At 33.1% G+C, this 15427-nt stretch overlaps 1 protein-coding gene and 2 non-coding genes across 4 annotated transcripts; 2 read left to right on the top strand and 1 right to left on the bottom strand.

Annotated features, from left to right (window-relative positions):
• The first annotated feature begins 3913 nt into the window (after positions 1-3913).
• On the top strand, positions 3914-3934 carry 21ur-15340. The gene has a single exon (NR_068696.1).
• Positions 3935-4041: 107 nt separating this feature from the next.
• On the top strand, positions 4042-4062 carry 21ur-9143. The gene has a single exon (NR_068695.1).
• Positions 4063-9632: 5570 nt separating this feature from the next.
• nlp-9 (Neuropeptide-Like Protein) lies at positions 9633-12224 on the bottom strand. 2 transcript variants are annotated; one of them, NM_071768.6, is made up of 5 exons: positions 12145-12224; positions 11440-11500; positions 11239-11391; positions 11129-11188; positions 9633-9985 (listed from the first exon to the last, which is right to left on the bottom strand). In NM_071768.6, exons 1-5 carry the CDS (start codon positions 12197-12199, stop codon positions 9967-9969), a joined length of 348 nt encoding a protein of 115 aa, NP_504169.1. In that variant the 5' UTR covers positions 12200-12224; the 3' UTR covers positions 9633-9966. The 2 variants fall into 2 exon arrangements, with proteins under 2 accessions (NP_504169.1, NP_504168.1); NM_071767.5 differs by having other exon boundaries at positions 9669-10027; positions 12145-12223.
• Between the last annotated feature and the right edge of the window lie 3203 nt (positions 12225-15427).

Here is a 15427-nt window from a genome sequence, read left to right as displayed (position 1 = left end):
GTGCGAATGTATGGCAAAAATCAAATTGTCTGCGGAAATTTAGTTCTAGGGAGGAGGGGGAAGGGGAACATTTTTTGGACCAGAAAATTGGCTATTCGATTTGATTTTCGAAAAAAAAGGAACAACTGTTTAGTAATATTCCAATATTCCATTCAACTATTCTTCTAGCACAGAAATCGCTAATTTACCTAAATTTCAATTTTGCGCGCAAATGAAAATAGCCCTGACCAATTAGCGACAAGGCGCATCGCTGATTGGTCAACATCATATATTACTTTATTTCGAAAATAGGCGCGAAAAAAATAAGATTCGACGAATTTTTGCCAATTCGACAATTCGCCAATTGCCAAAATATCAGACTATCGGAAAGTTTCAAATTTGGCAATCCGCGAAAAATCTATAGTTCCCAGAATTAAGATTGAATTTTTCAGATTTTTAATTTGCTAATTTTTTTTAAATCTCAAACTGAACTCTATAGTTGTCGAACTGCCCAAAAATTTTTCATTTCAGCCCGCTTCTGATTCCGACCAATCAGCGGTGTGCCACGTCGCTTATTGGTCAGCGAGTTTATCATTTACTTAAAGCTAAATTATTTGAGGAAATAAAATTAGCTTGAACTCGAAAAAAAACTATCCCGAATAAAAACACAGTTATAATTTTGAAGAATATTTTTTTTATGATTTTTTTATTCCTGAAAAACGGATGGTCTAAGTATCCTAAGTAAGTAAGTAAGTATACCTAGATAAAAATAATAATAATTTACAGTTCTAAAACTCATTAAAAAATTTTTTTACCAAAATTCACCAAAACCAATATGACGCCAGTTCTAACCAATAAAACATTTTCTTCTAACTTGTCTGTGACGGATTCCGAGTAGTTTGGCATATTGAGGAATGCTTCTCGAAATATATATCGTTGAATATGATGAATTAACTTACAACTTTTTTTCAGATATCAAAGTTCCAGTCTCAGACATTTGAAGAAATATATGGAAATTGTTACTGGAAACAGGAAATTGGAAGAATTGGAAGCAGCCCAAGAAGTCCCATTTTTTATGGACCAAAAAGTAATATACTTATTCTTCAAAGAAGTCAACATTTCCGTTGTGTTATGGTTTGATGAAATTGAAAACTAACACAATAAAGTTCAAAATATTGCAAAATGAAAACCAATTGACTCGAGTTATCATAAAATATATATATATATATATATATATATATATATGTATATATTTTAAAGAACACTTTGTTCTTCAAAAAAAAAGTATATTTGTATTGGGGGTCTCGCCAAAAAAAGTTTTGCTGGCTCAAACCTACGAGATTCTGAGAACAATCAAAATCGTGGAATCATTAAAACTGGACTGGAAACGGATGTTTTTCGACGACAAAACAACAATTTTAATAGTTTTTTTTTTCGATATTTTTCCACTTCAAGCTGTAGTGGAACATTATTTTGTTTTTTGAATGATTATTTCGAAATTTGACTTGGCTCAAAGAGATGTGACGTCGAAAATAGCCGATTTACTGAGAATTTAAGCTTGAGACGTAGGTACGAAGATGGGTAAACGAGTGCCTAGAGAAGTGAAAATTTTGTGGCGTAGGCCTTCCAATAGACCGCCTTCCAGTTTTATTAATTTTGCTGGGCTTCGAATTTATTTAAAATTGATACTTTTCACAAAAAACCTTTTGAGTTAGCGTAGGTTACCTACCTCCCCACTAGACTGCCTACGCCTACCTTTTGCTTTCACATAAGTTAGGTATGAGGCAGGCACGTAGGCATGACCTTATTTTTCGGCAAAAAATTTTGTGAAGAGAAATAAAATAAACCAGCGTAAAATTGAAAATAGTTAACTTAACGAAATCTGACGCCATTTTTCTTCCAACTTCTCACGAGAAAAGTTTCCCCCTCCACTGTGCTACTAAATAATACGACATTCATTGAGGGTGGGGAGTAAGGAGGTCATTCTAAGAGCTCATAATTTATTAATGACAGTCCTGAGCAAAAGAGCAAAAAAGTTTTATTATTGAATTAGTGGTTTCTCATTGTGTTGTTCGACCTTCACAATTTGTAATTTTTCACTCAAAAAGTTGGTTTTAAATAGAACAGGAAGAATGGGAAGTTTGAAAAGTGGTTCGGGGAGTAATTGGTCTAATTTAATTATAGGTAGGGTTAAGTATAATGGTAAAAAAAGGGCACTTCCTAATTTTGGTAACAATTATGTTTGACCAGAAGGCTGGGAGGCGAAGTTCCTCTAATTTAGCTCTTTACGAAAAATTTTAACATCAGGGGAGCATTTTGAGTCAGAAAAAAGTCTATTTGATTTTTTTTTCAGTGCATTTTTCACTATTTTAGTGGATGGTTTTTGCAAAAAATTTTATGATTTTTAGGGTTACTCTGGAAACTTTTTCGGGGGGTTTTTTGAAAGAAGTCTAACTATAAAACTTTTTACCCAGCGCGATCGAGAAAATTTCCTGAATTTCGTTCAAGCTTCCAGAGTGTTTTACTACCTCTAGAAAGCCTAAAAATTATCAAAAGCCTGCAAAAATCCACATTTGACGAACTTGTAAAGTATTGAAAAATGCTCTGAAATAATTTCCTTTTTCCAGGGTTTTTTTGGATGTCAAAAAGTGAGATAAAAACATTTCCTCGCAAAAAAAACGTTTACAGAAAAAATATAAAAAACACGTCCAATATTTCCGCGGAAAAAAAATCTAACAAAAATTACGAATTTGAACAAATCAGGCTTCTCCGCGTATTATTTCAATGCTCAGGGTCTTGAAAGAATACCTAGATCCCGCTAACTGAAAAAACAAGTGACGATTTCTTTTGTACAAAAATCTAAAGAACTAGCTTTTTTGCATCACAATCGTTAGGAACAGGAAAAAAAACTAAAATCCAAGATATATCTGCAAGCTTTTGCTCCAAACAAAAAGAGCGACCTAAGCTGTCGCTCAAGTTCTTGATGGCACCACTTTCAAAAAAAACAATTGAATTTTTGGTCCACCTTCTTCACTTCAACTTGTTTAGATGTACCACATGAATAAAAGATTTTTTCGGGTGGGGAAAGGTAGTCTTGAATTGAATGAACCTTGATTATATCGAAATGTTCATTGATCACCAGAATGGACATGAGGTGGGAACGAAAGTTGACGTAGAGACTATTAATAGGAAAAACTTGTTAACTTTCAGATATTTATTGGATTATGTTTCAGGTGTGGAGACTGGATAGCAAAATTCAAAATTCAGTTTTTCTAAAAATTTTGGTGCGAAATAAATATTTTTGGCGCGAAGTTAAAAAATCTTAGATTTTTTTAAATTTTTCCTTAAAATTCACGATTATTCAATTTTTGGCGCATATTTTTGCGGCAAAAATGAAAGTATCTCATACCGTAAATAATTTCTTTGGAACATGATAATATATATATATATATATAATTTATTTGAAAATAATTACTCTAATCTGAAAATAAACCTGAAATTTATTTTCAAAAAATAATTTCAAACTATTATTTAGTTGGAAATACAAAATTTTATGGAAGTAGGACTCAATTCAAATCATTCCTAATAATTTTAAATTATTAAAAAAACTTCTATTCATTTTTAACTAATGTAGGCTAATTTCATCAGACAGTACGTCCGAGAAAACGTAATAAATCAAAATTTGTTCAACCTAAAATAATTTCTTATTCATTGGACTAGAAATATCAAGTCTAGAAGTTCATATTTCTGCGTCACATCTTGGCGAAATAAAATTAATAAGAAAAATACGACAAGAAAATATATGTAGTTTAATTTATGCATCACTGATAATTAATCTATCTTTAAACTGAGAAAGTAGGGGTCTCATCGTTGTGTGTAAGAATATATTGTTTCTGAGATGTATCAAGAATACATAAACTCCCCAATACCATAATAGATATCAGGTTACGAGAAAAATAGCCGATGAGAAAAATGAGGCGATTCTCGAGAAAAGGGGAAGACCCCTATAATTCTTCCGTTTCACAAATAATTGATAGTTGTGGAACAAAAGGTGACAAACGGTGCTTTGAGGAAGATCGTGCCGTAAGCAGCATGAGGCTTTTAAAATCGTCGGACAATAGGCTTGTTCACTTATTAACGGAATATACAGTCTAGAACATTTTGAGGTTTGTGAACCAGCTGGTTTTTGAAGTTAAAAATTCGAAATCTAAAACATTTTTCGAAATCTTAGTCTAAATTAGGTCTTCGATATCATTTTTCAGGTAACAAACACACAAAAAATATCGGATCTTGTATGATTTCACATCTGGTAAATAGGCAATAATAGGCACGAGGTAGGCAAGCACGAGGCAGGTATCTGGAAAGACGAGCATGCCTACCATTAAGGTTTAAAAGTGGGCGCGCAGGTGGGTTAATATCTCAATACTCCAAAAACAGATATAAAACAGTTTCTGGAATTTTTTTTACATTTTTTAATGATTTTTTTCTCTCAAAATTTGAAACTCCAAAATTGGAATAAAACTCAACAGTTAAAAATTAATTTAAGATTTTTTTGCCAAAATAATGCCTGAAAATGTTATAATAATGTTGAAACTATAGCAGAAAGAATGTACAAAACAAAATCAATTGAAAGATCCGGAAAACGCAGAAGTTACAAAACTAGATTATATCTACTTTCGTTTTATAACTTTTTAGAGTAATATCCGATATATAAAAACTTTTAATTCAAAAAAAAAACACCGAAGTTACTCCATATTTCTCGACTTTGAAATTTAATTAGCTTCCAGACCAAAATATGAACGTGACAAATTTGGTTGATAAGCAAATTGCCGGTTTGCCGATTTGCCGGAATTTCCAATTCCGGCAATTTGTCGATTTGCCAGAAATTTTGATTTGCCGGAAGTTTTCAGAGGGATTTTTTATAAGACGGAAACATTCAAAACTGTGCTTTTTCAAAAAAAAAATCCCGTTTTTTTAAAGATACTTTCATATAATTTGCTTACTTTTCAAAAAAGAAGTAGGAACATTCTTAGGATGCGTACAATTTTGCCGATTAAAATTGAAATTCTGAAATTTCCAAAAAAAAAATGTGCAAAACCACAATTTGCCGGAATTTTCAATTCCGGCAATTTGCCGATCCCTATTCTGAGCTAAAAGCTAGAAATTAATATTCGTGAAAGGTTCGTCCACCAAAAAATAGTGATGCCATGCTCAGTTTTTATTACTACCTCCAAGAAAATAAAAGGTCGTACTTATCAAAAATGATGTAGATAATATGGTGCCTGGGTGGTTTTTATATTCATTTTCAAGAAAGTGATGTTCATTACATCAAAAACCGTTTTAAATGAATTTGAACTAAATATTCAGGGGGATTGAAATTTTTAGTATTATTAAATTAATTTGATCCGAATAATCTTTTGGTCCGAGATGTCTGATGCTTGGTAAAAGTTCTAATCCAAGTTCCGAGCTTCAAAAGAACAATTTTGAAAAATTGCAACATTATTTAGTCAAACTTGTCCCGAGGGACAAATCAGTTGTACCAAAAACTGCCAAAATAGAACATTATTATGACATGACGGGGGTTCGTTTCAACAACTTTGAATCTTTGGAAACTAGACAGGGGTCAAGATGTCAACAAGATTAAAATATTACATTTTTTTAAAAGGATTGTGGATTGAAATAAACTTGAAAAATTCCTATATTTGGAAGAATTAGATGTTTATTGATCACAGAAAACGTAACAATATGACATATTTATATTTTATTTTGAATGGGGATCATAACAATGGAAAATGAATGAATAAGTGAAATTGAGTAGGAGGAGAGATAAATTACAATAATAAATACGTTGAGTATGTTGTAGATGTTAAATTTGTAGCTTGGTGTCTGTTTTCATGACATCACTTTAGAGCCCATGTTTTCACTGTTGTAGGGAGCTTAGAAAATTGCGAAAATTACCGTATTTTTCTTATGAGGCTTGTTCCCCCATTGCTCTTCTTTGACAGTTCATATCAAGGTAGGCAAACGATTTTTCCCGGCAAGTCGGCAAATCGGCAAATTGCCAGATTTTGAAAATTCCGGCAAATCGGCAATTCGGTAAGTTTCCAATTTGCCGAATTTTTCGGAAAAACGGCGGTTGTCGAAAATTTCGGGCAAATTGTGGTTTTGCACTTTTTTTGGAAATTTCAGAATTTCAATTTCAATCGGCAAACTTGTACACATCCTATGAATTTTCCTGCATCTATTTTGAAAATTAAAAAAAATTCAATGCGATTATCTGAAGAAAACGGGGAAAAAAATTTCAAAAAGGCACAGTTTTATGTGTTTTTGTTTTTATAAAAAATACCTCTAAAAACTTCCGGCAAATTGATATCCGGCAAACGGCAAATCGGCAATTTGCCAAAAATAAAAATTTCTGAGAAATCGGCAAACCGGCAAAAAATTTGCCGAACAGCAATCGCCAGTTTAATGGGGAAAATGTTATTTTTCGCGGAAACTTAACATATTTTTTTGCAAAATGTTAATTTTTTGTTCTAAAAAATGTTCAGTTCTAAAAATCATTCAGATGAAGAAAAAGGTCCTATTAATCTTGCGGTTACATAAAATTGTGTCTAACTTTTTTCATTTACTACTGCACAAAAAAATAAAATTTTGAATTGCTTCCTTTTAAAAAATATCGGTCTCAAATATAAATTTGAACTCTTAAATTGACTTCAGCTTAAGTATTTTTAGTACCACCTGTTTTAGATGACCACTAAACCAGAAAAAACCGGTGCAAAACTAAACTATTTTCGTGCACGGTCATATGTTTATCACTTGAAATGCACAAGTGCTCCTCAATTTTTTTTTTTTCATAGGAAAAGTGTAGGAGCATCGTACACATTCAGTTTGGTCGGATTTGAAATTGGTTTTTTTGACTGATCATAAAAGGATTAAACTTCACGATTAATACCAAATTATCTCATAATAAAAATCGTAGGTGATATTATATTTTGATAAAAAGTGTCAGATTTTGATTTTTTTTTCCTGGTCAACAAAGTCTAGGACACAACACTACGAGAAAAAAAACTGATCATTCTATTCTTGTCTCGTGTTTTTTATAGCGAAATGCACTCCGATTGTCTGGTATACTGTAATGGGACGACACCTCGTTAAGCCCACAGATTTTCATTGAAATAGTGTGGCTTTACGAGGATACGCAGGACTTTTGCGCCGTTATGGGGACACTTGGAGCAATTGGAAAACGAGTGTGTTGGCTAATGGAAAATTGATTACTGTAGGGAATGGGAACTTTATGGGGTTTCGTGAAAATTAAGCTTCCTTATTTGGCGGAGTATCATTTACAGTTTATGTGAATTTTAAGGTGTATGCCTCATTTTGGAAAACCACAAAATGTCTACTTTTGATAGATTTGAAAAAAATTCTGGAGACCTCTGGAAAAATGGAGAAACTTCCAGAAAGTTCTAAAAACTGTTGGAATAATCTAAAAACACTTGGAAAGTCTGAGGGACTTTAAAAGTTTTCAGGAAGCCCTTCAAAATGTTAGAAATTTTTTAAAAAATCTAGATGTAGTAGGAATGCTCTTGAAATTTTCGGTGAGTTCCGAAAACTTCTGGAATTTTCAGAAAAAAATCTTGAAACTTCTAGATACATTAAATATATTGGGATACTTTTGGAAAATTTCAAAATTTTCTGGAAAGTTTAGAAAAAGCCGAAAACTTCTGAAAACTTCTGCTAACTCTAGAAACTTTTCAAATATTTCGGAAACTTCTGGAAGGTTTTGAAAATCATCAGAAGTGTTCAGAATGTTTTTGTGGTCCTTTAAAAATTTGCCGAAATAACCTGGCAAGTTTGTGAAAAGTATGAAAACTTTAGCACAGATTTAAAGAGTTGCAAGAGTTCCTGGAAAGTCATATAATTTTTTTTTGTTGAAGTTTCTGAAACTTTCTGAACACGTTTTGAAAGTCGTTAAAACTTTTTAAATAAACTAAAGCATGTAGGTTTTTAAAACAACAAAACATTAATGAAAATTAAAAAGAAAAATGTGGAACCGATTAAAATTCGAAATGAGTGAGTGGGTGTTATATTAATTACGTCAATGTCATTGTTCATTTGGCAAAAACGTGAATTTCCTAACTTTGGAAGCAGACATATAATCCTATATTATATAGGAAGAATATTTACAACCTGCATAAACACAGGTGAAAAAAAAAAGAAAATATGCATTACAATTGAGTTATAGGCCAGCAAATTACATCATGGCTAAGGTACATGGAGAGTGTGAGAAATTGCATTTCAAATTAATTTTTTTTTTGGAAATCGCAATTTTAGATGTTCAAATTTTCATGCGAGTGATGTCAAGCAGACGGGAAAACATTCAAAACTCAAAATTCAAAAATGTTCCTTTGTTCTGATTCTGGTGAAGTTTGATGTGCTCAAAAATTTGAAAATTTTGGATTTTTGTTCTTTTTTCTAGTATTTCTGAACTTTATACTATGTTCAGCATCTTGAAAAATATTTAATCCGCTGTTAAAGTTTTAAATTTATTTTTTCCGGCCAAAAAACAAAAACGAAAACAACAGAAATTTTTAAAGTAGTTAAAAATTTCCAAAAAAATTACATGTAAAAAATTAACTGAAAAAAAAACTTTACGAGAATTTGTAAATTGTCTTTTCTGGGACAATGCGATGAGATTATGTTTTTGAAGCATTTTAAAAAACAACTGATCAATTATTGATTGAGGAAGAAATTTCTTCAATTTTTGGCTCAAAAGAAATTCGTATTTTTAGTCTGTTGGCATCAGGTTTTCACAATTTTCAATTTTTCAACAAATTCCAAAAAGATTTGTTCAAATTTACAGTTTCTAAAAAAAATTTCGAAAAGTCTAGACACATTAAATTTCATAAGTCTGTGAAATATTGCAGTTCGAGAAAAAATAAAGCATTTAAAAATGACTGGTGGTGCCTTTAATCGGTGGCATTTTATTTTTAATTAAAAATACTCATTGAGTAAAATTTTGAATAATGTTTGGTTCGCTACTGTTAGGCGGTTTTTTTCTATTTTAATTTTATCTTCAGATATTTTTTGTGGTTAAAATTGACGAAGGTTCTGTAATTTTTTTACCCAAAATGTCAGGAAAACAGTCTCACTATATCGAATATATGATGATTTATAGCATTTTTCTGAATTTTTTATGATTTTTTTGTTTAAACTTCAATAAAAATATTTTTAAAAATTGCTGAATTATATTTGAATTCGTGAGCAAATGACTGTCATAATTTCGACATTTTCTGTGTTTTCAGGCCTTGTGTTTTAGAATTAATTGTCAAATATTCAGGTTTGTTTTCTGTTAAGAAAATAGTGTGAAATCAAAAATTTAGCATTTTTAGCTTTTTTTCGCGGAAAAATGGTTGAATATTCGGCAAAATGTTGTTTTTTTTTAATTATATATCAAGAAAACAAAAAAATAAAAACCAGTAATTTAGGCAGGTTTTCAAGTAATTTTGCCGCTTCTATTTTTTTTTTCAAAATTGAAAATTTTTTAAAAATTTAAACCAATTCATAAAATTTTTTAAAACTACAATATTCGGTTAAAAAAAAAAATATTAAAATTAATTTTTTTTTTCTCTGCAGAATCCAAAGTCAATATGTGAGTTTATCTCCATTTCCAACAAAATTCACCATAAATTATTCACATAGCAAATTTTATTGCAACGATACAACATATTGCTGTCCAATAAAAGTTCAAGAGTTGGGCGATGACAATGGGAGGCATTAAATGAGATGAAAATTTAATCCAAAAAAAAGGGAGAAAAATTAGGGAAACTCAAAAATGAAATAATTTGGTTCTTGGAAAGGTGCGCTGAGATTCAATTTGGTGTGTCAATCATACGTGGTGGTTAAAGGTCGATAGATCATTGGAGAGCAAGAACGAAGGCGACGAGGCGAAGGAGCAGGTACGTGGAGGCGTACGGTAGGCTGGCGTAGTCAGTAATATGAGTTGTCGCTGAAGTAAACTGGGTACGATGAGCGTTTGTAGTCGTAGAATCTGAGATGTTCAGTTTTGTTAGGTGTTCTAGTTATAAAATGTTAAACTGTAATTTTTTGAAAAAAATCCTACAGATTCTTTTGCTAGCCTTCTGATTTGAATTGACGCGCTTTTGCTTTCAAGACACGCCCATTTTTCCGTGCCGCACTTGGTTTTTTAGCAACTAATGCAGATTGTTTTATTTTTTGTATTTTTTCTAAGTTTCGATAGAAAAAGTTCTATAAATAGGGAAAAAGAGCAAAAATATAACAATCCGAAGAGAAATTGATTAAACCCTGAGTACGGCATGGAAAAATGGGCGTGGCTTTAAAAAAGCGAGGTAATTGAAAATAGGAGATTTATGAGAGAATTTCGAATAAAAAGGAAACTTCTATTAATCAATATTGAATATGAAACTCTTAAAAAAATTATCAATTTAAAAAAATCACTGTAAAAGGTTGACCATTTGAATGACACCAAAAATTAAAAAAAAAAGAGCTCTCAGTTTTTCAAAAAAAAAAATCAAAATTTCCAATTCCTTGCCGATTTACTAAAATTTTGACTAAAAATTTTGAAAAATCAAATATTTTTTTGTTCTTTTGGGTATCAATTTTCCAATTTTTCGTGCCTAAAACGGTTTTTTAAAGTTTTTTTTTCGCCAAATCGGTAAATCGGCAAATTTCCTGAATTAAAATTTCCGGCAAATTGTGGTTTCGCAAATTCAAAAATACACTTTTAAGTGATCGGCAAATCGGCAAAGTGCCGGAATTGAAAATTTCCGGCAAATCGGCAAATCGGCAAATTGCCGGAATTGAAAATTTCCGGCAAATTGTGGTTTCGCACTTTTTCTTTTTTGGAAATTTCAGAATTTCAATTTTAATCGGCAAAATTGTACACATCCTATAAACTTTCCTACATTTATTTTGAATATTAAGCAAATTCTATGAAATTATCGAAAGAAAACGGGAAAAAATTCAAAAAGACACAGTTTTTTAAGTTTTTCCGTCTTATAAAAAATTCCTCTAAACATTTCCGGCAAATCTGTTATCCGGCAACGTCAAACCGGCAATTTGCCGATTTGCCGAATTTGCCGCCCACCCCCATTTGAATGTTCATACTTACCGTTCCAAGTACGGGGACCATGATCCAGCGAAGGCTCGTCCTCCTCCTCTTTTGTCAAACCTGAAATTTTTTTTCCGAATTTCTCAAAAAAATTAAGATTATCAACTCACCTGAATAAATTGGCGTTGTGATTAAAAGCGCGTCCACCTCCTCGTTTCTCGTACAAATAGTACGGTAGGGCGGCAGCTTGGTCCCTTTTCGAATTGCCCGCGTTGTAGAACCCATAAAACGCTCGAGCTCCTCCGCGTTTCTCTAGCTCTCGTCTGAAACACTTCCTAATTTCTAATAATGCATTTTTCCTCTCAACCAACCTATCATCTACGTCTTCTGGTGCTCCCTGAGCCTCTGCAATTGGTGTGGCGAAGATGGACCCTGGAATATGTTGACGTCAGTGGAAAACCACCAAAATCAGAAAACGCAACCAAATTGGATCAGCTCAAGTTGGTTGGGAAATGTTCCCATTCTATCAAATTTCGTATTTGAAAGGCTCATTTGGGTGTACTCCACTTCATTAGCGGAGACCACACATCTTTTGGCAAGTTGGGAGAAACAGAAAATGTTTTGTGGTTTTTAATGGTAATAACTCAAAAACTAGGAGTTGTAGAAAGAAAAGCTCTACTAACAAAATATTGCTCATAATGTTGGATACATGCTTAAGCATATCTCAATGTTTCTTAAGCTCTAAGTCAAGAGATGCAGCGGCCGACATTTTTAGGGGTAACTTTTAATCAACTCTTGGACTCACGAGGTGTCGGTCGCTCTATCTCTTGACATAAAAGTTTTGAAATGCAGAAACATGTTTCAACCTGTTGAAAACATCACGAGAAAAATTGTTTAGTTAAACAAATCTTTCTAAAACTAATAGAGATAGGGGGCCTAGGTCTAAATATAAGCCTAAGCTTAAGACTAAGCTTAAGACTAAGCCTTAGCCTTAGCCTAAGTATAAGTCTAAGCCAAAGCCTAAACCTGAGCCCAGAAGATAGCTTTATAAAAATGCAAAACTAAAAAGTACTCACCAATTTGTAAAAGAACCAGAAGAAGGGCGATAAATCTGGTGGCGAATCGATCCATCTCTCTTTTTTTCTTTTTTCTTCTCTGAAAATTTGAAGTTCAAGGCGTATGACGTATGTGGTGGGGATAGGGAGAAAGTACGAATATTTTATATTTCGAGGAGCGTGAGGTAGACAAAGAAGCAAAAAGAAAATGCAAAAACAGAAGATTGGAAGTTCCTTTTGGAGTTGTTGGAATAAGGTTCAAAAAATTTGTCGAAAGTTCGAATAAAATCCAAAGAGAAATGTATTTGAAAATTTTTAGACCAGAATTTTTCTGAAATTTCCAGAAAAGAAATTGCATTTTTAATTGGAAGTTTATATAGAAGTGTAGAGAAATATTCCTACTTTTTTGAAAATGATTTTAGTTTGTTTTCTTTTTCGATGGGTACATAATCTACTTTTTGAGTTATTTTCAAAACAAAATGTGAAACTATTTTTTAGAAAAAGCACATGTTTTCTTATATTTCTAAGTAAATTTTCAAAAAAAAACCTCAACAGGACAATGATAAAAAAGGGAAATTTGTAAACGTGCCATAGAAAGAAAGATAAAATTCCGCACATTTCTGTTGTGGAAAAATCAATTACGACAGCGAAAATCGATTTTTTTTTTCAAAAAAGGAAGATGGGGTAATTTAATCGAAAAAAAGAACTTTACAAAAAACTATAATCTGTAGATTTTGAGTTAAAAATTAACAAATATACATATATTTTTTTAATGATGCATTAAGTATTCTTAACAATTGCTCGTAACTTTTACAAATACTAATTTTATATTGTTGAATCAATAAATCAATTTTCTAGCTTCAAAAAACTCTTTGCGAAAGAGCTCCTCAAACCAAAAACTTGAGCTGAACTTTGACTACCTATGTGCACTTCCTTATTTCAATGGCATTCAGATTTATGGCCTTAGTCAAATCCACTCTCATCGCTCACTCTCATCGCCGAAAATCGTCACTTTACGGGAAAACTCGATCAATCAAGGCTTTTTCAAATTTCTTTAAAAAAAAAACGTATTCCGAGAAACATGGAAGATTTGGAAGACTCATCATCAACACCGAAAAAAGACCCGTATGATCTGATTTGTTGGCGGGAGACCGCCGAAAAACAACGAACAACAACGCCGTCTTTTTCTTCGTAGCGAAAAGCGAACAAGAAGTTCAAAAATTTTAGGGGGTGAATAAGAAAGAAAAAAGAAGGCTTCTTGGCAGGAAAGTTTTCCCTAGAGGTTTAGGCACACTGGAAAGATGCGAAAAATGGGGCGGATCTAACTTCAGAAGTAGGGGCTCCCCAGAGAGATCAGAAGGTCACGTCATTGGTAGAAGAATGATGATCGAGACGATGATGATGATGGGAGGAGTGTGATTAGGATGTTAGTTGGAGACTGAAACTATGGTGAGGGGAAAGATGACACCAAGCATCCACCCTCACTATTGAAAACATGGAAGGTCAGTTGGGAATTTGGAAACTATATATCTAGATACTAGGTCACGTGATTTTAGAAATTACGTGTGAATCTTCATTCAAAATTTGGAAAACTGCTCGGGATTTGGCTCTAGCTTTTTGCCCAAGTTTGGCCCAAAAAATATTAACTTGGGTTAGAGGCTGGCTAAACTTGGGCAAAAAATAGGCAAGACTTGGGCAAAACTTGAATTCAGGCTTTACCAAAGTTTTACCCAAGTTTCCTCCAACTCTTGCCAAACTTTGGCTAAGTTTGAAACGAAAAAAGAAAATTTTGGAGCAAGGTTTGGCAAGAGTTGGGTGAAACTTGGGTTAAACTTTGGTAAAGCCTCATTCCAAGTTTTGCCCAAGTCTTGCCCAAGTTTTGCCTATTTTTTGCCCAAGTTTCTAATCCAAGATAATGTTTTTTGGGCCAAACTTGGGCAAGAAGCTAGAGCCAAATGCCGAATGGAGGTTTTACGTTTTTGAAAGTAAAAACCAAGACGCAGAGGAATGTTTTTTGCAGGAATATATTTTGTGAGGTGGAGTTTCTATCTATTATTCACAGCTTAGCGCATTGTCCCAACTATACTAACAGAGCTGGTAAGAACGTTCTGAGGACAACGTAAAAATCCCAAAATCCCATGAAACTCTAAAAATTCTCAAAACGCACAAAAAAGGGCCACGTAAATATTTCAAAACTATTAATATTTTAGGCCAGGAATACACGAGGAGTCGGCCGCTAAAGCTCCCTTCATGATGGTGGTGGAAATTTTAAAATTTTACAACTTTGTAGATCATATTCTGTACTACAAGTTTACAGTTTGACTTTTTTCGTTAAAGAACCTAGTTTTGAAGTTTTGATGTTTCAACACCGGGATGACAAATTGCAAAGAAATCGGGTAGACGCGAGGTATGCGAGGAGAAGGCGCCCCGGGACACCTCGACCAGATTTTTTCAAATATGTGTAAAATTAGGAATTCATTCGCTTTCAAACGTAGCCAACACCCTCACGTCATATTGTATTCGTTCCTCCGGAAATTTGAATCTTTCTTTCATATTTTTTTTTGCACTCGAGACAAGTTTCTCCAAGTACTACTACTACGTCTTCAGAATAGAAACATGACGTTAAACGTGTCACTTTCACCGAATGTGTATCCAATGATAAATGGAGTATTTTCTAAAGGATGTCAAGTGGAAGGAATACTGGGGGTAGTGGTAGAGAAAGACAATGCAGCAAAGGATGAGGCTATTTTTAGGCATGAGGACTTTAGTATGTATTCCGGGGAAAATGATATGTTGGAGTATATTTTGGGAAAACTTTGGAACATGGCTAGTAAGTTTTAAGGACTTCAGATGTACCTTATCAATTATTTAGAAGTTCTGACTGCATTAGTGTTTTTATGGTAGGCCTGGCGCCTGCCTGAAACCTACCTACCTCTTCTCTGCATTTTAAGGTGAATTTATCAATTTCTAATTTTTGCATTTCAGTCAACTTGATAAAAATTCATTCAAAATGGAAACAAAAACGCGGGTTGAGGTATTTTTCTCGTAGGTCTCGTTAAGGTCAGGCAGGCAGGCGTCTTGGCGCATACATGGATGCCGTAGAACACTCTGAAGCAGGCGGCAATAGCCGTTCGGCAAAATTGGCAAATCGGTAAATTGTCGGTTTGCCGCACATCAATTTGCGGAAGTTTTTAGAGGGATTTTTTATATGTTTCGCAGTGCGTTCAGTGGTATTTCTATAAGTTAAACTAACAGAACAAAAGGTGACTCTACAAGGATTTATTAGAGACAGCTAGTAACACTA

This window comes from Caenorhabditis elegans, chromosome V (genome assembly GCF_000002985.6).
Source record: "Caenorhabditis elegans chromosome V".
Taxonomy (NCBI): domain Eukaryota; kingdom Metazoa; phylum Nematoda; class Chromadorea; order Rhabditida; family Rhabditidae; genus Caenorhabditis; species Caenorhabditis elegans.
This window is presented reverse-complemented; position numbering and strand designations above follow the sequence as displayed.